General features: G+C 38.1%; 1 protein-coding gene across 4 annotated transcripts in view; it reads left to right on the top strand.

The window, feature by feature from the left end:
• The window catches only part of CSRNP3 (cysteine and serine rich nuclear protein 3), a 114,598-nt gene that overhangs the window by 33,066 nt on the left and 54,296 nt on the right, over window positions 1-27,236 (top strand). For 3 of the 4 annotated variants that reach the window (XM_087732528.1, XM_087732527.1, XM_087732526.1), the window contains exon 2: window positions 169-339. In XM_087732528.1, coding sequence (XP_087588654.1) covers window positions 192-339 — 148 coding nt within the window. In that variant the 5' untranslated portion in view covers window positions 169-191. Of the gene's footprint in view, window positions 1-168; window positions 340-14,285; window positions 14,364-27,236 lie in introns of those variants that run through there. The other variant, XM_087732531.1, reaches the window with a different exon arrangement.

Raw genomic sequence — 27,236 nt, 5'->3', positions numbered from 1 at the left:
ATTTTTGAGTCCTTCCTGGGAAAGTTGTTTAATACTCTTGGTAAGGAGCCGTTTAGCTACAGGTAGTAGTACCTGATTGATATATGAACTCTTCCATGATAAATAAATTTGAAGACCTGGACAGCAGGCAGGTGTTTCAGTGCCTCATTGCTTCTGTTCCTGTTACAGGTGCATGTGACAGCATTGCAGCGATGAGTGGAATTTTAAAGAGGAAGTTTGAAGAAGTTGATGGCACCTCACCTTGTTCCTGTGTGTGGGAATCAGATGATGACATTTCTAGCAGTGAAAGTGCTGACAGTGGCAGTAATGTCCATCCATCCACTTCTAATCATTTTACTCGTAAGTACTAAAGTGGTGTGTAAGGCATGATGCTCCTTTTTACACAAGCTAAGAAAGGTTCATTTTACTTGGAAGAAATACAGTGTAGGCAATCTGCTTTTATTTTGAGCATTTTTCTGTTTTATTACATTTAAATGTTGACACTGTGAGGAAGTACTTTTTTTGAAAAAGAACTATTTCCTCTGGTAGTTGTTTTTTATGTAAAAATTCGTATGTCGGAGTGAGTTTCAGGGGAAACTCCACTTTTATACTACATCATTTACATCTAGATAGTGTGAAATGTTTTAAGTGTATAGGAGAACATCTTCCATTTTGGGTGATGATTTGGGGGAAGAAGGAAAATCGGCAGTAACAAACCTTGAAGGCCAGTGCTTCTGCTTGACTCTGTTCAGAGTTGAGAGTAGCCTACACGATCTGTGTCAGAATAGCTGATCTCTCTGATCATTCATCCTGCCACCTAAGCCAATGCAACCTCAGTCCTTTTCTTCCATGCATTGCAGGAGTAAACAGAGGAAGAAATGTGTAATTCTTCCTGAGAAGATGTTAGATTCGTATTTGATGTCTCCATGAGACACTTGAAGAACAGAAATCCTTTTCTTGTTCCAACCAGCTGAACGTGAATAGTTAATTTACAGCATATTTTTCTTTTGACTTCTTGGGTTGAGGTTACCAGTTACTAAACTCACATAATTTGTGGAATCTAAATAAAGCCTCATATCTGCAGTAAACATGTGTAAATGAGTAGCAGTAAGTGATCTGGACTTTATCTGACAATTCATGTGTAGCAGCTAGAAGGGTGTCTCCTTTTTTTTTTAATTGTCTGTCTAATAAAGCTAGGTTAGAGCTATTTGTTACTTACAGCTGGCAGTAGGGTTAGCGTAGTTCCTTATCTGAAAAGGAAATAAAACTTCTCTGGGTAAAAGGACACTTCTGTACCGCTTTCTCTTTGAGTGGACTTTTCAAAAGCACACTGAGGACTTGGATGTCCAGCTGAGGGTGGTGGTGAAGGGGTTGTACTCTGCCTCGAGGAGGCACCACAGGAGACTGTCCTGAAACCTGTCCTGCTTAACATCTTTATCAATCACCTGAAGGAGGTGACACAGTGATTTGCATCAAGTTTGCAGAGAACCACATTGAGGGGAAGAGTTGATGCCCTTAAGGGAAAAGCTGCCATTCAGAGGGACCTAGGCAGGCTGGAGGAACAGGCTGACAGGAGACACAGAAAATTCAGCAAAGACAAATGCAGAGTTGTGTACCTGGGAAGGAAGACCCCCGGCAATGATACAGGCTGCCAGCTGGGGAGCAGCTCTGCAGAAAAGGCACTGGGGGCCTTGGCAGACAGGCAGCAAGATGAAGGTGAGCCAGCAGTGTGCCCTGGCAGCCAAGACGGGCAACGGCCGCCTGGGCTGTATGAACAGAAGCACAGCTAGCAGGGCGAGGCAAGTGACTATTCTCCTCAGCTCAGCGCTCATTAGAGTGTACCTAGAATATTGTGTCCAGGCTTGGCCCACCCAGTGCAAGAAAGACATTGATAAAGTGGAGCAAGCTCAGCAGAGGGTCACCAAGGTCATGAGGGGGCTGGAACATTCACCCTGTGAGGAGAGGCTGGGGGACCTGATGCTGTTCAGCCTGGAGAAGGGCAGGCTGTGAGGGGACCCAGCAGAAACCGTGCAGTACCTATGAGGAGCTTATGCAGAACGTAGGCAGGCTCTTCCCAGTGGTCTGTGATGGGAGGGTGAGAGACAGTGGATGTAGATTGAAACGAGAGATGTTCCAACTGAATGTAAGGAGAAACTTTTCACCATGAGGACAGCCGGGCACTGGAACAGGTTGCCCAGGGAGGCTGTGTAGTCTCTGTCCCTGCAGGTTCTCAAGACCTGACTGGCTAAAGCTGTGAGCAGCCTGGTCTGATACCTTAGTTGACCTTGCTTTGAGCAGGAGGTTGGACTACAGACCTGCTGAAGTCCTTTCCAACCTGAATTATTTTGTAGCTTTATGGCTTGTGTGCATCAGAGATTCAGAGAGAGCCGAAGTAGCACTGCTTGTTCTTGTGCCAGAACCGGGTTCACTGGTAAGCAGAGAGTGGTAGCAGCAAGCGTGTGTCCAGAAGCAGTTTGACCAGTGCTGTGAAACCTCGACTAGACTGCTTTTGGGCCTGTTCTGATAAGTCTGCAGGGAACTGTGTTCTGCTTCATCAATTTACTAGCTCAAGTGTTGGCTACCTCTGGGATCTATTTGCCACTTTCCGCTGCCAAATGTGTGTGTACATCCCATGTTCTGATTTGGTACTTCCAGTTTTGCTGCCTCACCTCTGTGAGTGCAGATGGCAGCCAGTACTGAGTGGTTTTGAAAAGCCCAGGTTTTCTGTAGGTGCCTTGCTGAATTTAGAGTGCTAGTGGGAAGAACAAAGACTGGGATGATTCGAGAGATGGGTAGATGTGAGATGTCCCCTCCCCAACTCATTACTCTGCTTTGATTGTGTTGGAGGCTCTTGCTGTTGGCTCTTGAACTTGAACTCTCCAAATTTAGCAATGGGATTTTCAGCCTGGAATTTCTTCCACTTGGCAGCGTGCCAGTGCTTTTGTCTACTGAATAAGCTTCAGGGCATGATGCAGATACATTTATTTTGCTTAGCTTTCACTTGTTTTCCATTTTTATGTGTCTTTTGGTTTGGTGGTTTTTTTTTTTTTTGGTTGGTTGGTTTTTTATCCCACTTACATTGTTTCATTCTTGACAAAGCCACAAACTATTTGCTCATGTTTCTGTAGGCAATGGCAGTGCTTTTTTAATGCAGCTCAGTCTAGGTAAGTACTTGTAAGATTTTTGTGGAAAACCCAAAACATCCTTGACTGCTACAACAGCAGACTTTATAAATCACAAAGTAAATAAACCAGTTCAAGTGTTTTCGTAAAGCAGAAATAAACAACGAAGATTGAATTTAAGGAGCTTGGCTCTCCATAGTTGAATCTTGTACAATTTAGAGGCATCAAAATAGAAGCCATATCTACTTCTTTTTACAGTGGTGTTCATATAGGGTGGTGAAGAATCAGACCTATGTAATATTTCGTGTAAATTAGCTGAGGAACTTCTGGCTGTTTTCCTGTTTGTTACCTCAAAGAAAATTAGGCAATTCCTATATAACAGTTTTATTTTTCCAATTTTACTAGCACCCACTGTTTTTTTGGAAGTATACTTTTATGTTTTTCTGGGGAGAATGAGTTTATTGGAGTGATCACTGCAACAGATTACTACTTACTAAAGGTTTTTGAGAGGATCTGGTATTGCATATTTTGTATCAGAACTCATTTCTTTTCAATCAGATACTGGCAGTAGTGGTTTGCAGATTCCTGCCCTTTGCTATTATTTTCTGTTGGTTATCAGCTTCTGCAAAAACCAAATGACAGATTTATTAACAGTCCAAAATCCCTAGATAGAAAACGGAAATCAATAAGAATATTTGCAAATAAAGATTATTTGTGTGAGAAAGTTGCAGGACTGGGTTGCGTAATGTTTGAATATGGGGCAAAACAAGAAAACATGCCTTGCTGCTGCAGACAACTGTGTCCTCACTAGCATATGTTATAGCATAACAGCAGGCTTTTAGAATATGTAAGACGTTTGCTCTAGCCTCATCCGAGATCAGTGTCAAATTCTTTCCTCAGCCCACTTTATGCAGTAATGTGTTTATTCTGTATACATGTTCCCTGAAGTCTGGGCTCCTACTGTGTGCCCAAAGCCACTCTGCTGTTCAGAAAAATCTAAAAAGATTCATATAAATTATTCTCACTCTTCTTTATCAATACATGAGCAGATTCATTGCTTCTCCAAGAGACTGCTGAGACACACAACAGCAATCTAAAAATCCTCTATTATGCCATGAGCTCCTGTAATCCCCGTCAGTACACAGTAATTCTTTGTGATAGTGGAATGTAATATTATAACAGTATTTTATAAGCTGCATGTAGATTAGGACTGTTGTTAATTATTAATACTTAACATTTTACATTAATACTTACATTTTTTTCCCTGTGATACCATTTTTTATTAAAAAATAAAATTTGGGCATATCCAAATCAGTTAAATGATTACAATAACATTATATTGCTTTTCATTTCCTCAATGGCATCTGTGGAAATGAATGTGCCTTTTTTAATTAAAAAAAAGATATAGGTCTGTGTGCATGTGTACACATGTGTGCATATATTTATAGCTTGACAAAAGCATAACTATATGTGTGTAATATACGTAATTTGAAAAAGCATATATATGTGTTTGTGTACATACATATGTACAAGTACAGCAAATGTGGTAATGGCATACAGAAATGTTGAGTGATATTTTAAATGTAAAGTTTGTGCCAGAATGCCACAGAACTTAAGACTGAGAAGCTACAGGGTTTTATACATGTTGTTGACTAGGGTCTCAGTCACGGTAACTGAAGAAATAAATCTGTCTCTCTCACCCTACGGTTTAGGGATTTGTGTGAATCAGGCACTTGTTTTCTAAGAAGCAGCCTGCACAATATATGCAGGAAACAAATTAGTTCATGCCATTCTTTTTAAGGAGAGGTGATTTGTGGTTGTTTCTTTTTCTTGAAGAAAGTTTACTATTTCACTCCTGGATTGTGTGCTAATCATTTTACTGGAATCAGGATTTCACTTTGTTTTAAATCAGAACTTTTTTCTAAACTCATGGTTAGGGAACTTGACAGGTGAATTTGTGCTGGCCCAAACTTCTCAGGTGCAACTGGAAAGTTTCTCTAATTTATGTCAGCTAACCTTCTGTGAATTGCTGAAGCGTGTTACAGACCAACTATGCTCACCCCTGCTGTTAAGTGTCATTCTTAAGCAAGGTGGGGAGTGGGGGTGGTAGTGTCAGTGAAGCTTTTAACAGGTCTGGAAACCGTTAGATACAATCACGATAAAACAGTTTTATATTTAAGATAATTCTGGGAAAGCATAGGGAACACCAGTACCCATTTGCTCTCTATTCAGAATATGTGTACCTACTTATTTGAAAGAATAAATTAAAGCTACGGAGTGAAAATATGTCTTAAGGAAACTAGCTGAAAACCAAAAACAGTTGTTTAAATGTCTCCATAAAACTCAATTCTCAGGGCTTCTGAGATTTCTTTTTTTTTTTTTTTTTTTTTAAAGATCTGAATACTTCCACATTGCTGCTTTTCATATTATTCATGGTTAAGCTACTCAGTTTGCTCACCCGCAGTGAGGCCAGCCCAACAATATTCCTGTGTATTATGTTTATTTTCTTATCAGCAGGATGGTGTCTGCTTAAAGGGCAAATGGTTGCAGTAAGCCAGTCCTGTCAGTCCGTAATTATGAAGTGTCAAGTGGTTCCAGTAAGAGGCAGGAAGAACTCTGGTGTGTGGAGTTGGTCTCTGATTTGGCCCTGGGAGATGGAGAGCGAGAGGCTCTTGTAGCCTTTGTTAGTCAAGAGTAGAGTTTTATTTTATTGAGTTTCACATTGTAGGGAAAGAACCTGAAATAATGTTTGGCATGGAGCTGGACCACCGTGGGTTGGGGCAGAGGCCTGCAGATTATAATTTTTTTTCTGAATGGCATATGTAAGAGACAGAAACTAATGGCAATATAGATTTTTTTTTTTTTTTTTAAAGTGATTTGCCTCAGTTTGAAATGCCAAAAATGGGGTCTCGGGAACGCTGAGAACACTGATCAAAAGTCCCTCCAGGGTATCTCAGACGTGTAATCAAAGAAATTCAGTCCCCTTAAGCAGAGGCTTGTGCTGAATGTTCTGGGAAGAGTCTGTCTGCCGTTAATGTAGCAGGAGTAATAAATACTATTACTTTCCAGACTCTGGCCAGATTATTAAAAACAGTAGTCATACCTGTTGTTATAAAATTCTTTGTTAGATTTGGGGAACTGCTTGGCTCCCTAGTTAAATTCACTGAAGCGTTTCCAGCATGAAAACCTGAGCCAGCAGACATTTTCTATTATCCTGTTGTTATGTCATGACTGACTTCAGTTTTTACAGTTTCTATGACAACCGTGATTTTTGATTGGTAAAGAATAAAGTGCTAAAAGATTTTTTTTTTTTTTTTTTGGACTGTACAGTATTTTTCCATCAAAGGAGTAGAGTGAAAACATCAAGATGCTTTTTGCTAATCAGTATTGTAATTGAATTGCTGCCTAAATGTAGATACCTGTTTGTGGCAGACTCCACATACACTAATTTTTCAGATAGAACAGATGAGAAAATAGCGCTATTACAGTTGCCAAATAACTTTCTGGAAAATTAATGATAATTTATACTTACAATTTAAGACATTCTTATTTTCCAAATCACGTAGATATTTACATTCCCATGTTAACCCTTAAAGAAATGTACTTATCAAGACATGGCTCACAGCAACACACCAGGTTGTTTTCTGAGATTCTTTGGCAATTTTTGCAGGTCGTCAGCAAAATGGTACTTGGGAACTAATGATGGAATTTCATCAGGTGGGAGTCGAAAAAAAAAAGAGAGAGGAACAAGAACGTGACTTGCTGGATTATGAGAGAGTGGAGTCAGAATGCACAGGTGAACAATTAGTGGTTACTGGGGAAATACAGAGAGGAGCTAATAAAGAGCTGATGAGGGTGGGAAGACAGCTTGTTGACCATGTCATGTATGAAGGAAAAGAGAGAAGGAAGCTCCCTGAGACAAGAGGAGCTTGACAAGCATCAGGGTGTTTTTCAGTAAGAGCAAGAAAGCAGTGGTAACAGATTTTACTTGGTAAATATGTCAGTTTGCAGAATGGGCTACAGATTGGCTGGCTCATAACTGGGAAAAGAGGGAGGGCTAATGAACAGAATGAGAATGAGCCAGCTTATCAAGATCAAAGGAATTTACTGCTCCAGCAGTTTGCAAATTCTTAGTCAGTGAAAATGACTCATCCTCTTTCACTACATTGATGTGTGTGGAACATATTTCAAAAACACATCAGAAAATTACTGGGAAATGTTGATTAGGATTCTATAGCGCTTCCGGATCTGTTCTGCGTTTATTAGTTAGAGAAAAGCACCTTGCACTAAGAGCGGATGTATAAATCCTGGTCCGTAGTCAGCAGGTCTGGAACCATCTTTTGCAGGCAAATCTGGGATCCCCAGTTCAGAATGACACTAACACGATGCGTGAAATGATACTTGCTGATCGGCCCTTGTCTGTGAGGTTTGCTAAAAGTTAAACAGGATGGTTGGATTTTGTCTTTGATTTGTGATGCAGAATAAAAATTAGATTCACAATTGGAGTAGTATACCAAGTCGAGTCTTAGCCACTAGTTTTAGACATTTTATAGCAGTTGATGTCTTTAGATGCCATTACAATATGCAAAATAATTTTAATAACTTTACAGTCTAATTTATAGACGTAGAATGTGAAGTTTCTTTTTTCTCACCTGTGACGTGCAGGCAATTTTAGAAACACAAAATCATGATGAGCATGGCTTTCTTGATAAAGAGGAATTTACCTAAGCCCAAAGTCTTTAAAATCCTTTCAGAAGTTCTTTTCAGCTAGCTTGGATTTGAACTAGTCTTACCCAACATCCTTTTCTGGAGAAGCCATAAGGTTGGGATGTAGATGGGCTTTAATTTAGTGAAGGCTTGTCCATGGTCTTTGGCAAATAATATCAGAGTTTAAAAATGTATTTCTAAGTGTAAAAACCTTAGATGTCTTGGGCACTAAAAGTAGCTGGCCTGCTCTTCAGACATGAAGAAACATTATGACAACATTTGGATACCAGTGAAAGCTGTGGGTGGCGTGATACCATTATGTTAGCTTCTGTAGGGAAATCATTGATGAATCAAATCATAAAGGAAGGAAAAATGGATTTTTCTGTTACCAGTTGATAACTTATAATAGCTTCATTTTTGTCTGAAAAATTTTCTTCATGCTTGCTTTCTCAAGACTGCTCTATCCTAACACTAACTTTTATTCCTAGTGAGAGTCCCAAAGGCTCTTCAGCAGCTTTCTTTGAATTTTCTTTATGTGCTCTTAGAAAGCAAATGAAGCTTCAGAAAGACTCTTGTAATATCCTCTCTTCTTATCTAGTGCCATGTTTTGTTTCATACATTTAGTACATATTCTGCATTTTATACTGGTCTATAGCTTTTTGCTACCAGTCTTTAAAGATGGCTTTAAAGATGTTTTGAAATTTAAAACCAAGTTAGAATTAGTGCTTTTAATAAATTATATTGTCTTCCTGTCCATTACTATAAACTTTATAACTAATTTCAGTATGTACCACCCTCAGTACATGAGCCATTGGGTAGTGTTTTCTCCTCGCTGAATGCTGCTCTGCTCTTTGCTCACACAAGCAATTGACTTAGCAGTAGGCACGACTGAGGGGAGTTTAACATCAGGAGGGGAGTTTAACATCAGGAGGGGAGTTTAACATCAGGAGGACAGCAACATAAAGGTGCAGGTTCTACTAGTAGTGGATCTTCTTTTAGAGGTTCCTTCCATTGAGTGGCTTGTTCTCGCTCAAAGGTTTTTTCCCTATCCATTGATACAGCTTCCAAATCTGTTGTTCGTGTGACCATGCTGTAAGAGATCTTAAGTCTCTAGCAGTGAGCTGGGAACAGCCTTCTGTGTGGTTTTTTTTGTGTGTGTGTGTTTTTTGTTTTGGTTTGTTGGGTTTTTTGTTTGTTGTTTTTTGTTTTTTTAATAGACTAGCAGTTGTGCTTGCAAAGCAGAATTAACAAGGATGAACTTAGGAGTTTTATCTTTTCTTGGTACTTCGTGATGAAACTCTTTTCTAATGCTTACAAGAAAGATGCAACTGCATCTTCTTATCTGTGTTTTCGGTATTATCAGCCTTCAGTGATGAAGAGTTTTATATTCTGATTTTTATTATGTCATTGGTATTGTACTAGGGCTTTTTGGCCCTATTGGGCCTAGACTTGGACCTGCTTAAGATGAAGGCCTGTATCTGCATACAGGAAATACAGACTTCCTCAAATAATTTACAGTCTTACAAGGCAGCAAGCATATAGAAAACTGTAGGGAGGAATGGATCCGTGGAAATTACTGACCTGTGAGCAAAAATTTAAAGAACTTTGAAACATTAGGGAAAAAGACAAGTATTCTGCCTTCTGAAGGCTGTATTTGCTTCTTACTTTCTTCTTCCTCTGTAGACCAGCTTTATCTTCCACATGTATTATAGTCTTGCTGTTTGCTGAGATGTTCTGGTGCTCATGGCAGTCCACTGGTGTGCACCAAGCATGAAGTGTATTGAAGATCCTGATCCTTACAGAAATATAAGGAAACCGAGTATCAGTCCTCCCCAAATACCATGGTGACATTTTCAGCAGCTCTGGTTAGGAGAATATACACAAGCTATTATTTCTTTGGAATTTGCTAATTCAGTGAAGTAAAAACAGTTACATGGAGTATTTGATTTTTTGCTAAAGCTCTGATGGAAACCAGACAGCTTTCTCAAACTTTCTCTGTTCCATGACAGCTTGTCTGTTTGGCTTCCCAACAATCTTTCTGTGGTGTCTTGTGTTCATCTACCAGTGGTTTTGAGCTTGCAAGAGTTTAAAGCAAGTGAGGGGATATGATTCTTCATTGATGCTATTCAACGCTACTGATTATCATCTGTTCACTAAATATGTAGCATTTTTGGTGTTTTGATTGCATTTGTGAATACTGATGCTACCCTACCACAATGTATTTGTAGCACTGATAGCATTAAGGCGTGTGGGTAGCATCCAGACCTCGAAGCTTATATTTCAGAGTTTTCGTAATACCTGTAAAAAAAAAAAAAGAGATAAGTAGCTGGTTTAGTCTGAACTCACATAATAGTGAAATGACTCTGTTCTAAAGGGGAAAACCAGTTAGCAGTTGTCAAGGACATTGACTTGTCCTGTTATTTCCCAGTTCACTATCAAAGCCAATTAGAGTCTTTTTGTAATGTGGAGTCTTTTGTATTTTAATGAATTCATCATCAACTATGTATGTCCCAGAGTAATAGTGGTGAGAAAGGGATTTTCACCATCAGACTGACTGAAGACTATACCGCTTCCTCCCAAGTGAGGCTTTAACTGTTGTTATCTCTGGCTCCAGCGTTGTTACATGACTGGGTTTCACTGTGTGCTTGTGTGCAAAATAATAATATGCCAACCCATTAACTCCCACTTGTAATGAATGTACTGAATACACCATCACAGAACTTGCTGTGTGCTTATCAAAGACAGCTTAACCTAATGTGAGTGCTTTCTGAACTGCTGCATTACTGATGTTTGGTGGGTTGCTCTGTATAAATATTTTTCTTATTTGCAACTTCTTGTAAAGTTGATTTGTCTCCATTTTGGAGACTTCAGGCTTGAGATGCAGAGAGAGAGTCCATTTTTAGTACTGAGAACTAGTTTTCTGTATGTTTCCAAATGGTTAGCTGAGTAGTTCAGCTACACAAGGATATTAAGGGATACTTTTGAAAATGTTAAAGCAGGAGTTATGTTTGGAAGTAAACTAATGGCGATTCCAAGCACTTCTTTCTCTCTTTCTTATTTTAACTGAGGCATGGCTGTATTTATACATCACCTGCTAGCAAAGAAAGCAGCCATAGGCAGTGGTCATCTGTAGAGCTATAGTTCAGCAGTGGTTACTATGGAAACTGTAGATGACCTACATTTTAGCAAAAAGTGGTAAAGTTTCTGTGATTTTTTTTTTTTTTAAATGAAGCCCACTTATTGATTTCTACTACTGTTTATCATCTTTTACACATTGTTTTACTCAAGTAGTATTCTTAGTTTTGAGTGATTAGTGTGGAATGGACACAAGAATCTTGGAGCAGAGATACCATTTCATTGTTACACTACTATTTAAAATTAGTAGAAATTGTTAACTTTGCTGTCATGTCTAATTGGATGTCCTTAAGAAGAAGGTAACACAATTTAATTAATTACAGTGTGTATTATAATAATGTGTTATTTATATAGCTACCAGTGTATGGTCTATAATGGCTTTCAGTGGAAAGGCTCGTTCTTGTGAATTTTTCTGTTTGACTAACATTACAAGTCAGTAGGCTGCTGTATGAGTAAAGTTACTCAAACTATTGGACTTCAGAGTAAGCGTCAAAAATGCTTCTGGCTTTAGTAAATTCAGCTTGTCATTGCCTTTAAGAAAGTGAGAATTTTCTCAAAAAAAAAAGAGCATGTACTGCAGACATTGTTAGAGAAAAGAGCAGCCAGAAGAGAGGACAATGTGTGATATTTGAAATAAAGCTTGAGTTGGCATTTTAAATACACATTTCTCACAGTGAGATTAACACAGAAGGGTAAGTGTTGGGCTAGAGCATGTGCCTAAGGAAGTCATTAAATGTTGTGATTTGTCTAGAACTTCGGCTTGCAAATGAGCCAGGCCTGGATTTTCAGAAAATTTTGTTAAAACAGGTTCTCGGAGAAAGGATTTACGTTTAATGTTTTTTATTTGGGTGGCTTTGTTGGTATTTAGATAAAAACCCTGTTCTACTTTGAATTGTTTATTGTACTTTGTAATGTGAAGGAATCTGTAATTTCACAGAAATTACGGGCAGAGAGAAGCTAAAATATAGACTTGTTTGGGACCAAATATATTTTTCATTACTTCATGGACCACTTGCTACTTACTGAACCCCCTCTCATAGCCATCAGAGTCTATCATGACGTTTGGTGGGACTACTAGAGGCTGAGGTGGGACTACACAGATCCATCACTGCCCATATGGGCAACGAAGTTGGTGAAGGGTCTAGAGCACAAGTCTTATTAGAAGTGGCTGAGGGAGCTGGGGTTGTTTAGTCTGGAGAAGAGGAGGCTGAGGGGAGACCTTCTTGCTCCCTACAATCACCTGAAAGGAGGTTGTAGTGAGGTGGGGGTTGGTCTCTTCTCCCAAGTAACAAGTGATAGGACGAGAGGAAATGGCCTCAAGGTGCTCCAGGGGAAGTTTAGGTTGGGTATTAGGAAAAAATTCTTCACCGAAAGGGTAGTCAGGCATTGGAACAGGTTGCCCAGGGAAGTGGTTGAGTCTCCATCCCTGGAGGTATTTAAAAGACGGGTAGACATGGTGCTTGAGGACATGGTTTAGCAGTGGACTTGGCAGTGCTAGGTTAATCGTTGGACTTGATGATCTTAAGGGTCTTTTCCAACCTTAATGATTCTATGATTCTATATTTGCAGTCATTCCTCACCGTTCACATCTACAAGATCATATGCATCCTGCAGCTGATAATGGAACCACATCCTGATTGCTTCTATATTTCCCACTTTCTCTTCTCTGCCCACGCGTCCTTTGTAGCCCTGCTTATTGCTCTCAAGTTTATACAGCCTGCTCAGTTTGATCTATTTAAAGAACGGCTAGATGTGGTGCTCAAGGACATGGTATAGATGGACTTGGCAGTGTTAGGTTAACAGTTGGACTCGATGATCTTAAGGGTCTTTTCCAACCTTGGTGATTCTATGATCTATACTGTGTCGCATGCTACACTCCATCACATCAGTCATGTATTACTAGATTAGCTACCAACTCGTTTGTTTGCATACCTCAAAAAACACAACATTTTTTGTTATCTTCTTTCTTGCTCCAGAAAGCTTGAGTTGTATGCACTGTGTCTGTCTGTCCACACTGTGACACACGCAAACAGCAGCAGTATTGGCAAGAAATATTAATTACTTCTGTAAAACAGCCAGTACTAAATGCTTTTGGGAGTTGATCTAGTTTGCCTTCATGATGCAGACTTTAATTATCACCTAAACTTCCTCTATCATGATCAAAACCTTTGTTTTCCCAAATTATTTTGATCCTAAAAAATCTTAAGCATACCTTAAATAGAGAATGGCTCAATAGCAAGTGTTGCACCACTGATGCTTAAGATCATGGCAAAGGCAGCATGTAGGAGTTGTGAGCCCAGAGAGTCATGGCCTGTGCTGAAGGAGGATATGAAGTCACCAGAGGTCTAACTGGAGTCTGTACCAAAGCTGCTTCGTAATCACGTTGTTACGATCTAGCTGCGAGCACAAAATACCTTCCAGGCACATTTGAAGTGTCTCTCTACTGCTTCTGGCCGTAAGCCCGTCTCCAGCTGTGCTCAATTTTCAGTGCCACAGAAGAAGGTGAAAAATGATCAGTCAAACTCTAGAAACCAGATTCTACATTGAGAAATGTTGAAATGAATATTCCTTTGTGATCCTCTGCAAGTTGAGTTGAAATACTGACCCAAGATAAGATTTTCTGATATGTTATTTTAAAGCAGGATCACAAGTGTTAGGGGCCGGAATGGAAAGTGGCATGAACAGGCAGAACTGCCGCTGCCTTGTGCCACCAGTCCCTTCTCCCTTTATCACAGCCATGTCCGCAAGTGTGTAGTATGGATCAAATGTTTTTTTCAAAACCTATATCCAAAAATGTCTTTTAGAAAGATATTAAACCTTGCTTTAAGGACTTCAACAGATGGCAAGTCTGTCACCTGCCTTGGTAAGCAGGATTAATGTTTAATTGTCCTTGCTGTTACTGAATTTTGTTCTGTTCAGTGGAAGATGGGGAGGTTTTCAGACTCCCTGTTGTGTCAGAGCAGAAGTAGCTCCTGTGTACCAGAAACCAAATGTGCATACTGGCTACATGCTCAAAGGTTGTATGATCATTTATACTAAAAAGTCAGGTCTTCTCTTATGAAATATAAAATATTTTGTTAGTTAATAATTGTGTGCAATAATTAAATATTTTGATAAAATAACTTCTGTGGCTTACTCATGCATGTGACTCACATGCTGTTTTGAGTTTTTTTCCCCCCTAATATGGTAATCGGTTTCATTGCAAACAAACTGAATTTTCTGTTTGTTCTGTGAGTGTGCGTAAGGCATAGCTAATACTTTGACAGAAATTCTAAAAGTTTGTTGGTATCATTTTAACAGTAATGAGACATGAATTTCATTTTTTTAAGGACAGATTAAGGAAATGTCTACAGACTGAAAACATGATTTCAGAGGTCTAAAAATCTCCTGAGAGAAACTGGCGTTCTTTGAGATCACAAGGTCAGTAGTACAGTAGCAGTTATTCACGTGCATATATCAATACAATTATGCAGGCCCAATTTCAATTTTGTACCATTTGATGGTACAAAACATGATGTTATATTTTGTATCTCTGCAGAGATTTTATTAGCAATTTTAGAACAACATTGTTAAATTCCTATTTCCAGCTGCAAATTTATATTTAAAAATGCTTAAAATTCATGCTAAGAGCCATTGGATTAGTATACATCGGCAGCTTCCAATGTAATTAGATTTATACAGGAAAAATGTTCCTAACACGTTGCCTGTGTTTGCTGATTTGTTGACTTATCGCATATTTGCATCTTTCTTCACTTGCTTGCAAAAGTGCAACCTGTTTAATATTTTGGAAAAGGAAACACAAAGTTATCTGAAGAGGTACTTTCAAAGCTTGTATTTTAATTTGTCACATCGTGATGTGATTTATTTTTTCCAAAGACTGGAAGTAATGGATATGATTTATTCAGCCACAAAGAGCTAACCAACACATCTCAAGTAGTAAATGTATTCAGAGAACTGTGTGTGATCAGTATAATATTTTAATAACATCACAAAGTAATTTGAAATGCTTGATAAATAGCAAGAAAATGATGATAGCATCTTCTCTTGGATAACACGTTCATAATTTGTTGTAAGTTTTTTTGCTCAGATACTTGAAAACATGTATAATTGTTATCTTTTAGGTGTTTGTTATTAGAATGTTATTTTTAAATGCTACATGTACTGATGAAGGAAAAATCAGAAAGCACAAGTGTAGTTAACTCTTATCTTGAAGGATCTGTTTGGATTATGGCTTAACCGTGATGTGAATGCAAACATTAAGCCTGGCTTTTCATGTACGACTGTGGGTCTAAATGTGGTAGTATGCTGCTTATGTTACAGCATCGTGTGGACATGCATATGTAGGGCAATATTCCATGACCACAGAGTTACTGATCTCCTTTTCCTGTTTACCTTGTTGAATGGTTTTATAGCCTGACTCAAATGAACTTTTTATATGATTTCTTTTTACCTTATCTGGATTATCCTTATCACGCATTACTGAAGGTAATTGGCAATTGATTCTCTTTCAGTAGCTTAAGCCTTACATTATGTTGTGTCTGATTTTGATTATCTGATGAGTTTCTACAGTGAAGAGGAGGATGCACGCCGCTTAATGAAGGCTCACTTGGCCCAACTTTCCTGATCTTTAGCGTATAAGTGAAGATGAATTCATTAGATTTTTCGCATAATATTCATTTAAGAAAGAATAACACTTTCGATATTGAAATATTTTTCTTTTGCTATACTCAAGTGATGTGAAGTGTGTTCCTGTTACTTGTGTGCTTAGCATGCAGTAAGGTGGAACTATAATGAAGAAAAAAAACCCAGAAAAACAGTACTGCTGACTTAAGAGGTGGTCCATTAAGTTAGGTTGTTAAATGCTGCAGGAAAACTTTGCAAACGATCCTTGGTGTTACCCTTGTTCCAGTGCTGGGTGCAATTAAAAATGTGATTTAGCAAGGTGATAGACCAATATTCCTTTAATGGCTACATCAGAGATGGGGGTTGTGAGGAATTTTCAAGTACCAAGTAATTTACACTAAGGCAAGCTGAACAGCTCCCTGTTAATTTGTGCCCTTCTCTAGACAGATGGGATATATATGTAAAACTTTGAGAAGATCTTCAGAGGCGTGTTATGTTTGTGTTGCAGTATAATAATAACTTGAACTGTTTTTGAATTATGGTTATAAATAAATCTTGCAACATAAGGCTTAATCATACAGTCATTATTGAAGAAAAACTTTTGAAAATGAGGCTTAGTATCTACATGATAATGCTGTATGTGTAACTTTCTTTTCAGGGTTCTGGTGGATTTTTTTTTTTTTTTTCTTCCCACACCCCCTTCCACCCCTTGGCTTCATTAACTGTTAATGAGGTTTAGAGATCAGAGGAGGCTTGGCCAGGACTCACTAGTAATAACAAATCTGTAAAAAGGTTTGGCAATTAATAAATATGCAAACACATAGAATCCTTTGTATCGTTCCTCCAGAGCATAACCCTGGTGATCACCAAAACCAATGCACTAAGTTCTGTTCTGTCAACAAACTGTAACATAATTTTACATTAAAATTCATTTTAATTCAAATCTTAATATTTATATAAAAGGAAAAATATATTAGGATTTTTCAAAGTACATGATTTAGGAATCTAAGCCTCTTTTAATAGAATGAAGGCTTGTCATTCAGTTGTGCACTTTTATCAAATTTCTGTAAATTAACATTGTGTCACATTGTTCAGTCTTTTGGTAAGAGTAATATTTTAGAGCTCAAAGGTATTTTAAAGGAACCAGTGTTTAACATAACGTCAGTTTACTAGATAATACTTGCCCTGATCTTGCTTATCATATTTTAGGATTTATTGTTTTGTTGAAAATGGAAATAAGGAAAAAAAAAAATCCTGCAAAGCAACCTAGACAAAATGCAAACAGTGGAACTGTTTGCAAAATGCAGTTGCACGTGATAGGTAAGCCCCACGCTACCATTTCACGTGGAAAATCTGTGTTGCAGACTCAGTGAGTTGAACTTTTGGAGTCGCTTCCAAAACATTTATGAAGAAGAAAGATTGTTATCTGCTTTTGTAGAGGTAATATCCAGGAGAGCCTTTCACTCCCTGCCAAATCTGTGGATAAAGAAAAGGACCTTAAGCAACCCCCATAGAGGAGCCCCTGGTTCTTGTAGCAGTCTGAACTCCTAGGCCTCGTGTCTGCTAGTAACGCACAGCCACTGGGTATAGGCTTTTGTGTTCTCATTCATTGCCATGAATAAACATTTAGATAAGAAGACAGCCTTCTCCCTCCTGTTTTTCTAATTCTCACAATAAGGCATGTAGGAGGAGAGCATGTGATTCTTGACTTACCATGTGATTTGATAAGAATCTTAGACTTGTTCAAAAATTGCCTTTTTAATAAACAAAATGCTTCATTTATTTCAGTAAGCATGAAAACATGCATCAGATTTTCTGGAATTAATTTCTTAGATGCCTAAATGTTACTGAACTTGCAAAACTTGTTGATACAATTGTACCTAAATTCTGGGTCATCATCAGACACTGGAAGACAGTTACTGCCTACTACTAATTCCTGATTATATCTGCTATCTTAATCCTGCAGTGTGAAACCAAGCTTTTGTCATATTGTTCTGATCCGAGACGTGGAGGAAGGATAAGAGTTCCCACCCCTACCCCACTTCTCCCTCTGCTACTTGGAATTAGGTTTCTGGACTATGTAAGAGATCAGTTGAAAGGAGTTTCCTTTTCCAGGGTTTATTTAGTAAATAACATAAGTAACCTATCTAATACATGCGATAATAGCATAAATAACTAACATGATAACAGAAGTTATCTTTCTTTTTTTTTGATGTTTTTTTCTCCTTGCCCTTCCTTTTGTGAAGGGGGATTTTGTTCTATGCCCTTTTTAAATGGCAGGTTAACTGCTGTAGCTAATTCACAGGAATAAGCAAATTCCAAAACAAGGACAAGCTGGGAAAATTAATAATTTAACCTCAGACAGGTGGGATCTGCACAGAATTACAATGAAAAGTTTTTGCAAAGGCTTTTGTCTTAACCAGTTAAGTTTAAAGTAGCTTTAGAAGTGTTTATTCTGCAGCTGTTTCAAGACAGACTACAGTCTGACAGTTCAAGCGTCTTGTCACTTCTGTGCCTTCTTCCTCGGGCAGTAACCTATGTTTTCCATGCTTTGTGGACACCCCCCTTACACCTCCCTTCCCATACAGTGTCACAACAGCCTCCACTTAATTTCTCCCTGTGGATCGGCCCTCCTCAGAATTGTCAACAGTCATCACAGCCTCAAAAGAGCAAGTCTATTAAGGCATATGCTTTGATGCATCAAGCAAAGCAATTTTTCCATTTCTGGAGTGGTTTCCCCTCTCTGTATGTTACTGGGTTTGAATTTCTCTTTCATTTACAGGACAGACAAATGATAGAAATTTCTGCATACTTGTAAGATGACAAATAAAATTTTGATGAAACAGGTTTTGCCTCTACCATACGTAAGAGGGAGGAATTGCTAGCTGATAACAATTCTGCTTCCCCCCGTCCCCCAGGTCCAAACACAAGGTGATCTCTGGCTAACAACAAAGGGGGGGAAAAAAACAAACCCACAAAAAACCAACCCCAAAACAAAAACCAAACCAAAACCTATCTACAACTCTTGAAATGACTCTGCATTTACAAGGTCAGGATAGGGATGGGGATGAAAAATGTACATATTCAAATCTGAATCCACTGTCTTAAATGGGGGGGAGCGAAGAGAGAGCATAAATCACTAATCTAATTGTGCTGGAACAGCTGCCCAGATACAGCAACTGTGAAGTCTGGAGTAGAAACCTGATTAAGTTGTTTATTAACCACTGTGTCATCTAACTTAGCTCTATGTGCTATATCGCTCTATCTGGATCCAGTGGCTGCTTTAAGACATTTTAGCTGGTGGGGATAAACCCCTGTGAGAGTTACTGCGCAAATGCAGTATATACATCCTCCTCCGTGGTGCTGGCTTGGTGCTAGCATGTGTACTCACTTAGCACCAGAGAGATGTGAGACATGCAGAGACTTACCGAAGGCTGTAAATTTCTGAAGGGGATGATCCCCGCTATCACAACTGCAACAGTTTTCCCATGCCAGGATGCATAAAACTGCAGGACAACTGTACAGAGGTTATTTCAGGAACAAATGGCATAGTCTTATTTTTAAAAAGGACATAATTTAATTTTATGTGACGGTGCCTGCATTTTAACACAGAGCATAATAAAGGCTGAACCCTTTGGCTGAGGTCAGCCTATCTACTAGTGTCTTCTTTTAGGAATAGTTAAGCGTATAAAGAAAAACTTTTCTCTTCCCTTAAAAATTTTCCAGTGGTTCAGGACAAGAGTTTTTAATCAGAAATCACAATATATGGGAACATGGAAGATTTATGTGCCTATAAATTCCCTCATAGCACTTTTCTCCCTAGAAGTTAGAAATACAGAATAAAGAGATAAAAAGGCATGTGTCCTGTGTTCCAGCTCGGAGAACAACTGCTGCAAAATTTCTCTTGCAGTACTAGGGGTTTGTATTGTAAGTTGTGGGGCTGTGGTTTCCATTCTGAGAGTTTTGCTCAGATACCAGTATTAGCTAAAAAGAATTATTTACTGGGGATGTCAAAACCCAATACTTAGAGAGCAAAATTAATTTATATGTTTTGTACTTATTATGTAAGCTATAAAAATGCATGAGTTGTCCATTTCAGGACTGGGAACCAGTTTAAAAACCCTAAGTAATTCCACTGGAGAAGGGGTGTATTATGTAAAGAATAAGCACTTTCATAGTATCTCTACCCTTTTGTCTGTGAAGGTACAGATTTTGTTGATAATATGATGTAGTGTTTGAAATGAGACACGGGGACTTCAGAGGCTTGTATTCTAGGCTCTAGAGTTTCCCTCCTTTGGGAATTCGAAGAATTCATTAAGTAAATCTGGCCAGGAGAGATTAAAGCCCTCTTTTAGCAAGGTGCTTAAGTTATATTCATGTTTAATGGGAATAACTGTGCTGGGACCACTGGTTTTTAATATCTGTTCTCATTCAAATGGGGCCTTAAAAATCCAACCATCTAAAATTACAGCAGAATAAATGGTTAAGGATACTGATGAACAATTTCAAAAAAGCATATTATTCACACTTAAATATTTTAACAATCTATTTCTCCCTACCTCTGTTTCTTCATCATCATCCCTATTATCATTTTGATTGTTTGAAAAGCATTATAATTCAGTGGTCCAGTTTAGTACTTAAGTAAGTCCTAGACACATTCTTGTTCTTTCTAATCCATCAAGAGTACCCAACAGCTCCTTTATTTTCTTTATAGCAGTCTAATGAGGTCAGAAAGGTCTGAAGAAACGAGCAAGAAAGGTCAGAATGGCTTATGCATGGGTCCTTTTCTGTAGGCTGATATTCAGCATGCTGGGAATGGGTCAGGCTCTGCTGTTTGGATTGTGCGGTGAAATAATGACAAGACCAATTTGACAAGTAGTCTTCATTATCCTTTCCCGCAGAATGTATTTCCATGACTAGAGCAATTAGTAGGGATTATCTTTGAGAAGAGAAATAAATGGCTTTTAACTGTTTTGTGTGTACTAAAATAATGCTAGATGGTTTAAATTTTTCCTATCTGAAGAATTTTTTTTTTGTAAATTTAAGTGACAGGACATCACCCTGTATCAAAAGAAACAGTACTTTCCCATCCACTTACTGCTATTACTCAGAAATAGAATTGTAAAGTTTATATCAGGCTTACATTTTCAGACTTGCTGCTATAATTTCCTTTTTTTTTACTTTGTGATTATCAGCAGTGCAAAATAACTACTGATTGATTTTCTTCCTCTAATTATTTTGACTTGTTCAATGAGACAGATTCTCTCTAACCGGTGGTCTTGAAGCATACCTTTTACTTTTAATCAGTAAGAGTGCAATTGTAGCATAAGTAACAATAAGATGTTGTTTGAATATTTTTTTTTCATATGGAGAAGCTAGGCATGGAGTAGTTAAACTGCTCAAGGTCTCACAAAATTACTCATTAAAAATGGCTTTCAGGGTTTTAACTGTTCATGGAAACTGTTTTCAGGTCTCTGCTGCCAGTCCAATGCTAGCAGGTAGATAGGTTGTCCATTTTACAATCCAGAGAAAAGTTTTGAATTATCACCATTAGTTAAAGTATTAATAACACCTGTATAGTGCAAATAACAGTTGTGTAGCAATTAATAAGTGCTTGGTAGTTTCTTTGTAGTATTTTTCTAATAAGAATGCGTGGTATTTGTTGCTAGTTTTTATTCCTACTGTTGAATTGTACACAATCAGGCTATGGCTTGAGTCCTCGTTGGTTACCCACTGTGCAGTAAAAATTCCCCTACATTGTATTTGACACTTAATGTGTACGTGGGCCTCTGAATTTTTGGCTTTGTTTTCTGAAGATTTGGCTTTGGCTGATGACTGGGTGTTGGATAGAGGGTTGCAGTGCTCCTACCACTAGCAGACTCACCTTGTACGCTTAGATTGAACAAAACACTGGATGTGTGGACAGGCAGGAATTTTCACTCCAGTTCTGGTTCAGGCTAGGTTTGACTCAGCTGTCACCCTATCTAGTATTTTGGGTTTTGGCTTTCCCCACCCCCATCCATAGAAGTCTGAGCTCATTGGTATATTTTCAACAAATTCTCTGATTTTGTGGAGTAAAGTGATACCTTTCATATTTTACACTTTTTGCTCGGTGCACATTACACTTTGTGAATTTTGTCTCTGAGTTTGCTGGAGGGTTTGGATGCAAGGGAATTGCTTTTCATTACTTTTTTAATGGATAAAATTATGCTGCTAGCAAATATTGGCAGTCAGTGTCATAGCATGGTATTTCTGGTATTCTCATTCAGTTACTTTAGGACCCATGTACCTTATTTTCTGCATATATACATTAGCTACAAATGTATTTCCTAGATCTCAAAAGAAACATTTCTGCCTCATCTTCCACAACCCGTCTTCAAGAGTTTACCACGTTTCATCTTCTGAAATGTTGGCTTGCCTGTGCTTTTTTCCACTCTTGGTTCTTCTATTCCTCTAATTGCTACTCAGTTTATTTTTAAAAAGGCACTTTGTTTATTCCTTCCCCGTCCTACAACTTTCTATACAGTTATATTTTTAGTGGCCTTTTCATTTCCATCTGTACTTTTTCTGTCTAATCCAAGGGAAAAAAAAAAGTTTATTTATGATATCTATGCTAACAATAGATGTATCCCTCTCAGAGTTTTACTATAAGACCGTTTTCCAGTGAGTAGTTTGTCTCTCCTCCAAGATAGTTAACTGAACTCAGCTGTGAAGCAAAAAATCTTATGCAAATTTTTTAGCATTTTCCATCCCAAGTATCAGTAAATCCTGGCCTTAACAAATGCTTTCTTATTGTGTTCTTATGTGTATCTAATGCTGCTTCAAAGGTGATGTTACTTTGACCTGCTGATGCATCTCTCCGTATCCCCTTCAGCATCACACTTTTTTTACTATCATAAATGTATATTCTTTGCCTCTGTTTCATGAAATACAGGCAAGTTCTTCTTGATCTTTTCCTCTCCACTTACCTGTCAGCATTCATTAAAATGGGTAACTTTTAAAATTTTCAACTCCCGTGCTGTTTCTAATGTTTTGGAGCAGTTCCTGCAAATGTATTTCATTGTTTTTTTAAATGTTTTGTAGAACTCACCTTTATCATTATGTGTATAAAATTTTCAGTTGGCATGTAAAAATAACTGTTTGGAGATGACCAGTGGTATCTTTTTGTTTTCTCTGCAGTCCTAGCTCTTTGAATCCACCTTTGTTTCCTGATTGACATTTAAGATATTTAGCTTCTAAGGCTGTGTATCAGAGAACGTTTTAAGGCTATATATCAGGCTATATATAGCTTTTAAGGCTGTTAATGCTGTCATTATTGTGGTATGATAATCTAAGGATAACCACCAGGCGATGTTTGTGGGGAAATTAGTGTTTTTTAATTAGATTAACTTCTACAGTTAGAAAAATAGACAGACTTCTGTGTGTATGACCCCTTTCTCATGTCCTCAAAGGGTTCAGTTCTCCTAGTCATCTCAGCTTGTCTACTTAAAGATACTGCTTTTCTCTGCAAACTCTGCCTCTGTCATTGCTTGACACGCTGAATGTCATGACAAGACTAGCAATTGTTGATCTGGGTCTATTCCAGTATGATTATAAGTGTAATTTTTTTAAGAGTTGTTTGCAACTGCAGGAAAAGAATAAGAAGATCAGCACAGAGTATGTACCAGTTTGCTGTTTTAAGTATGTTACAAGCTAAATATGACATCTCTTCAGGAATTCTCACGGTACTGGAGATAATGAGAAAACTGCAGGATACACAATGCACACTTATGAACTCTTTGCCATTGTAAATGGCACAAAATATGTTTTCTGCATGTAAATGGGGCCATTCCTGTCTCTCAATCCAAGACATCCAGGGCAGTGAGAATGTCTTTTGCTCTGGAAAAGTAGAACAGTTGGCCCTGACAAATCTTTATTTCTTGAAATCTTAAATAGCTGAAGTCTGCATTTACAATCCTGTATCCTGGAGACTCACATAACCACTACTGACAGCAGACTTAGGGCAGAAGGAGAACAGTTCCAGGCAGGCAGCTAGAGCAGTGGTAGGGTCACTGAAATCCACCCACCCCAGGAGATGGAACGAGACAGCCAGGGACCTTGGCTTCCTGCTCTTCAGTCACAAAACTGGTGAGTTACTCTCTGAGCTTGGAGCTGTTGATCTGGTAAAAGTCTCTTAACACCAAATGACAGCTGGTGCTGCCAGCCTGCACCTTTGCTGTAACCTGGAAGGTCAAAACAGACACGTTGACTACACTCTTTCTAAATATCTGACAAGACTAGTATTATCTCCACTTATTATAGCAGAAATAAACAGGGTCCTCGTGTTCCTAAAAGGAAAAATATTGTGACAGAGACAATATTATCCTCAGCGCTTAAAGATGTGGAGCCAAAGGGATAAATTTGGTTAAGAAACCACATTCAATGCAGGGATGCCAAAAATCACACTGAGGTGGTAATTGCTTCTTTTCTGCAACATAGGAAACACTCAGATGATGCAGCTTCCTATCAGGTGATATCAGTGGTCCCTACAGTCCAAGTTTTGTCTGTGCCATAAGTTGGTGAGCCTTATTCAAAATACTTGAATATAATCCTGGTTAGAAGTGGGTTTGTTTTTTTTTAATCTATTCACTGGAAGACATGTCAAATAATGATTGTTTAAAAAAAAAAAAACAAAAAACCCCCAAAAAACCCAAAACTTTCCTCCACTGAAAGTACACCAACACAACATAAGAGGCTGAAAAATCTGCCGTCTTTAGGGACTGTAGCCTGACATACTCAACCCATGGCTATTGTTGGGGTGATAAGTGTATCTACTTAATACCGTGAACAAAAATCTAACTGGAACATTAAGTCCTGCAGCTGGTAGGTATCAAGCAGTTTAAATAAAAAAAAAAAAAAAATCATGAAGTTTTCTGAAATGCTGAAATCTTGAAAGATAAAAATGCTCTAATAAAAGTCTTTGTTTAGTCCTGATGCCTTTTAGTTAGAACGGTTAGATAAAACAGTCACTTGATTACCGCTTCTACAAAAGAACTTCCAAGCTTGAGCATGTTGCAGAAATGTTGATCCTTGCGCAAGTTTCAGGGCATGTTATCCTTTTAGTCTCAGAATGTTAGACTGAAAACAGTGTGTGTTTGAACATCAATTGAAAACTGTGTAATCAAATTGTAAATTAGCAGTCCATTTTGATCATTGAAGTCATGGATTTATACCCGTGCATCCTAGAACTGTCCACTGATTTTCTATATGCATGTGGTTATTTAAACATTGCTAATCGATCTTCTTCCCATATGAAAGAAATGGCAGTCAGTGTTTCTTAGAAAGCGTATTTCTGAATTGGAGGGGCTTACTTGCTGAAGCTTTAGAACATTAGAATGACATAGTAAACAGTTTGCTGTAACAGTATAGTGGTTCAGGTTTTAACTTGATGAAAATCTTTTATATATGCTATGAAATTTATTTTGGATGCTAAAATATATGATAGGATTTTTCATTTAATTTCTTCAACACTGATTTCAGGGGAAGTGAAATCATTGTGGTGTTTTCAGGGAATCTCCTGCAAAATACTTTTACTTTCTTAATGTACTCTGCTGTCATGGAACATATAGGGGAAAAATGTGTTGTATTCTGCTGGTAGAGAAGACTCAAGATAAGCAATAAAATTCCCAGTGCTGTGCTGATGTTATCAGTGATGCTGGTACACAAACGAAGTAAATAAAAATTATTTTCAAGCTCTGCTGGATACATATAAGGGAAAGAAATCAATGCTGGCCAAATGGAAATGGACAGAATTATTAAAGAAGAATCAGTTTCTAGGCTTTAAAGGTTCTTTGAGACTGAAAAGTTACCATACAACCTAGAATTCAGTGTCCTTTTAAGCTTTCAAAGACAGATCTAAGGTGGTATGTGGGATGTACAAAGGTGGGAAGAAGTGTGGCAGTGGATTCACTTTCTGTGGAATGAGATCCTAAACTGATGTTTAGCAATTCAAGGCAGATACCTTATTTTAGAATTTAGGTATCTTCTTGTCTATAAGAATGAAAGTCCACTACGTTTTTTATTCTTAGTGCATTGAAAATGTCTTGTGTTGTAAGTTGGGATGCTTCATAAACTAACTGCTATAAAATGTAAACATGTTTACGTTGCTGCTTAGATCTGTCTGTGTGTCTATTATATTTTTATGTCTGTCTCTGCTCAAATTAAAAGACTTGTGTTTATGGTAGACAGGAACAAATTCAAAGATTGTAAGATGAAAGATTAATCTTCCAATGGAAGATAAAAACTAAAGAGCTTGTCTGCTCTACTGTGGAAATCATGAAAGCGAGGAATGCAGCAATGTTGCTGGTTACAGTGGTACTTTAGAAAGTGCTGTTGACAACAGGTCCAGTAAGGAAAGATGGTCTGCTTCCTCCTGACTGGATTTTACTCCTGTTTTAACTGTGTTGACTCAGTAAACTTCTTTTTGGTTTACTGTGGTATAAGGGGAACCAGAAGAACCACATAGTTGGAGAAAAAGAAAAATAGAAAATACTAGCTGTCATGCTTGCTTCAAAAATCTCGTAATTTTATTTATTTTTAAGCTTTTGCTGGTCAACAGCCAAGTGAAATTTGCAAGTTGGGAAACGGTACTATGAGAAAAGGTGTGCTTAGTAACCAAGCAAGAGAAGAGGGATGGAGTCAGGACTATGTCAGTTAATTAAAAACGAAAAAGCGCCTTTGTTTCTTCTGTTTATGTCTTGCAATTTCTAACTGCACCAAGCATAGCTCTGTGTAGTTCTGAATTACTCCCCGGCATGGATCATGTTGCTATGTCTGAGCTGTCATGGAAACTGGCTGGAGCAAAGCTGGCTTATGAACCACGGACAAGACAGCACAGGCAATCTCTCTTCTTAAAGTATCTGCCTTCTAAGTAGGTTTTTTTTTTTCCTTTTTTTAACAACAAGCAGTTTGCTCTTTAAAATAGAACTTTGTTTTATTGGAGAAACTCCATGCTCTGCTGGCATTTTGGACGTTGCATAAGGCCAATGATGGCTGTATCAAGCATTACAGCAACACAAAATTAATTGCTTTCATTATTCATATCATCTACCGCAACAGCAGTCGAGAGATTCTTTTCCCGCTTGCTATACGCCTCTTAGTACCTTAATTTGTGTGCCGAAGTTAATACGTTCTTTGGTTTTGGTAGTTAACCAGCAGTTTTGAGAAAGGTTGTGGAAGGACAAAGAAACCCGGTATGTTTACTACAGAGGAGTATTTTTGTTTGTGTACAGTAACTCTGCTAATGCATAGTACCATTCAGTGGTATTTTCTGAAAGGAAGTGTGCTTTCCTCTGAGATATCACCCTGGTGAGAAGGTTTGTTTTATCTTAGAAAAATGCAGGTATTGTAAGATGTGTCATTAACAACAAGGTTTTTTTCAAGAGGTGTTGTGCTAAAAATCATTAGGAAGTGGTATGCTGTTGTATAGCTCATAGTATGTGTAAAGAGAATTCACGGTTACTGTGTGGCTGCTTTGCACCACATGATTTAAGAAGTTGCTCGTGGTCAAGGAGATACTTTTTAAAGATAGTCAGAAAGAAAGGAAACTATACACGGTGTCCTTCAAATTGGCATGACAGGGCAAATGTGCCAGAAGTAGGAGTGAAGGGTGGCACTGGCAGCCTTACATTG

This window comes from Nipponia nippon, unplaced genomic scaffold (genome assembly GCF_047370975.1).
Source record: "Nipponia nippon isolate SJK-2023a ecotype South Korea unplaced genomic scaffold, ASM4737097v1 scaffold_5, whole genome shotgun sequence".
Taxonomy (NCBI): Eukaryota; Metazoa; Chordata; class Aves; order Pelecaniformes; family Threskiornithidae; genus Nipponia; species Nipponia nippon.
Note: the sequence above shows the minus strand (reverse complement) of the source record. Positions and strands in the feature narration are given on the sequence as shown.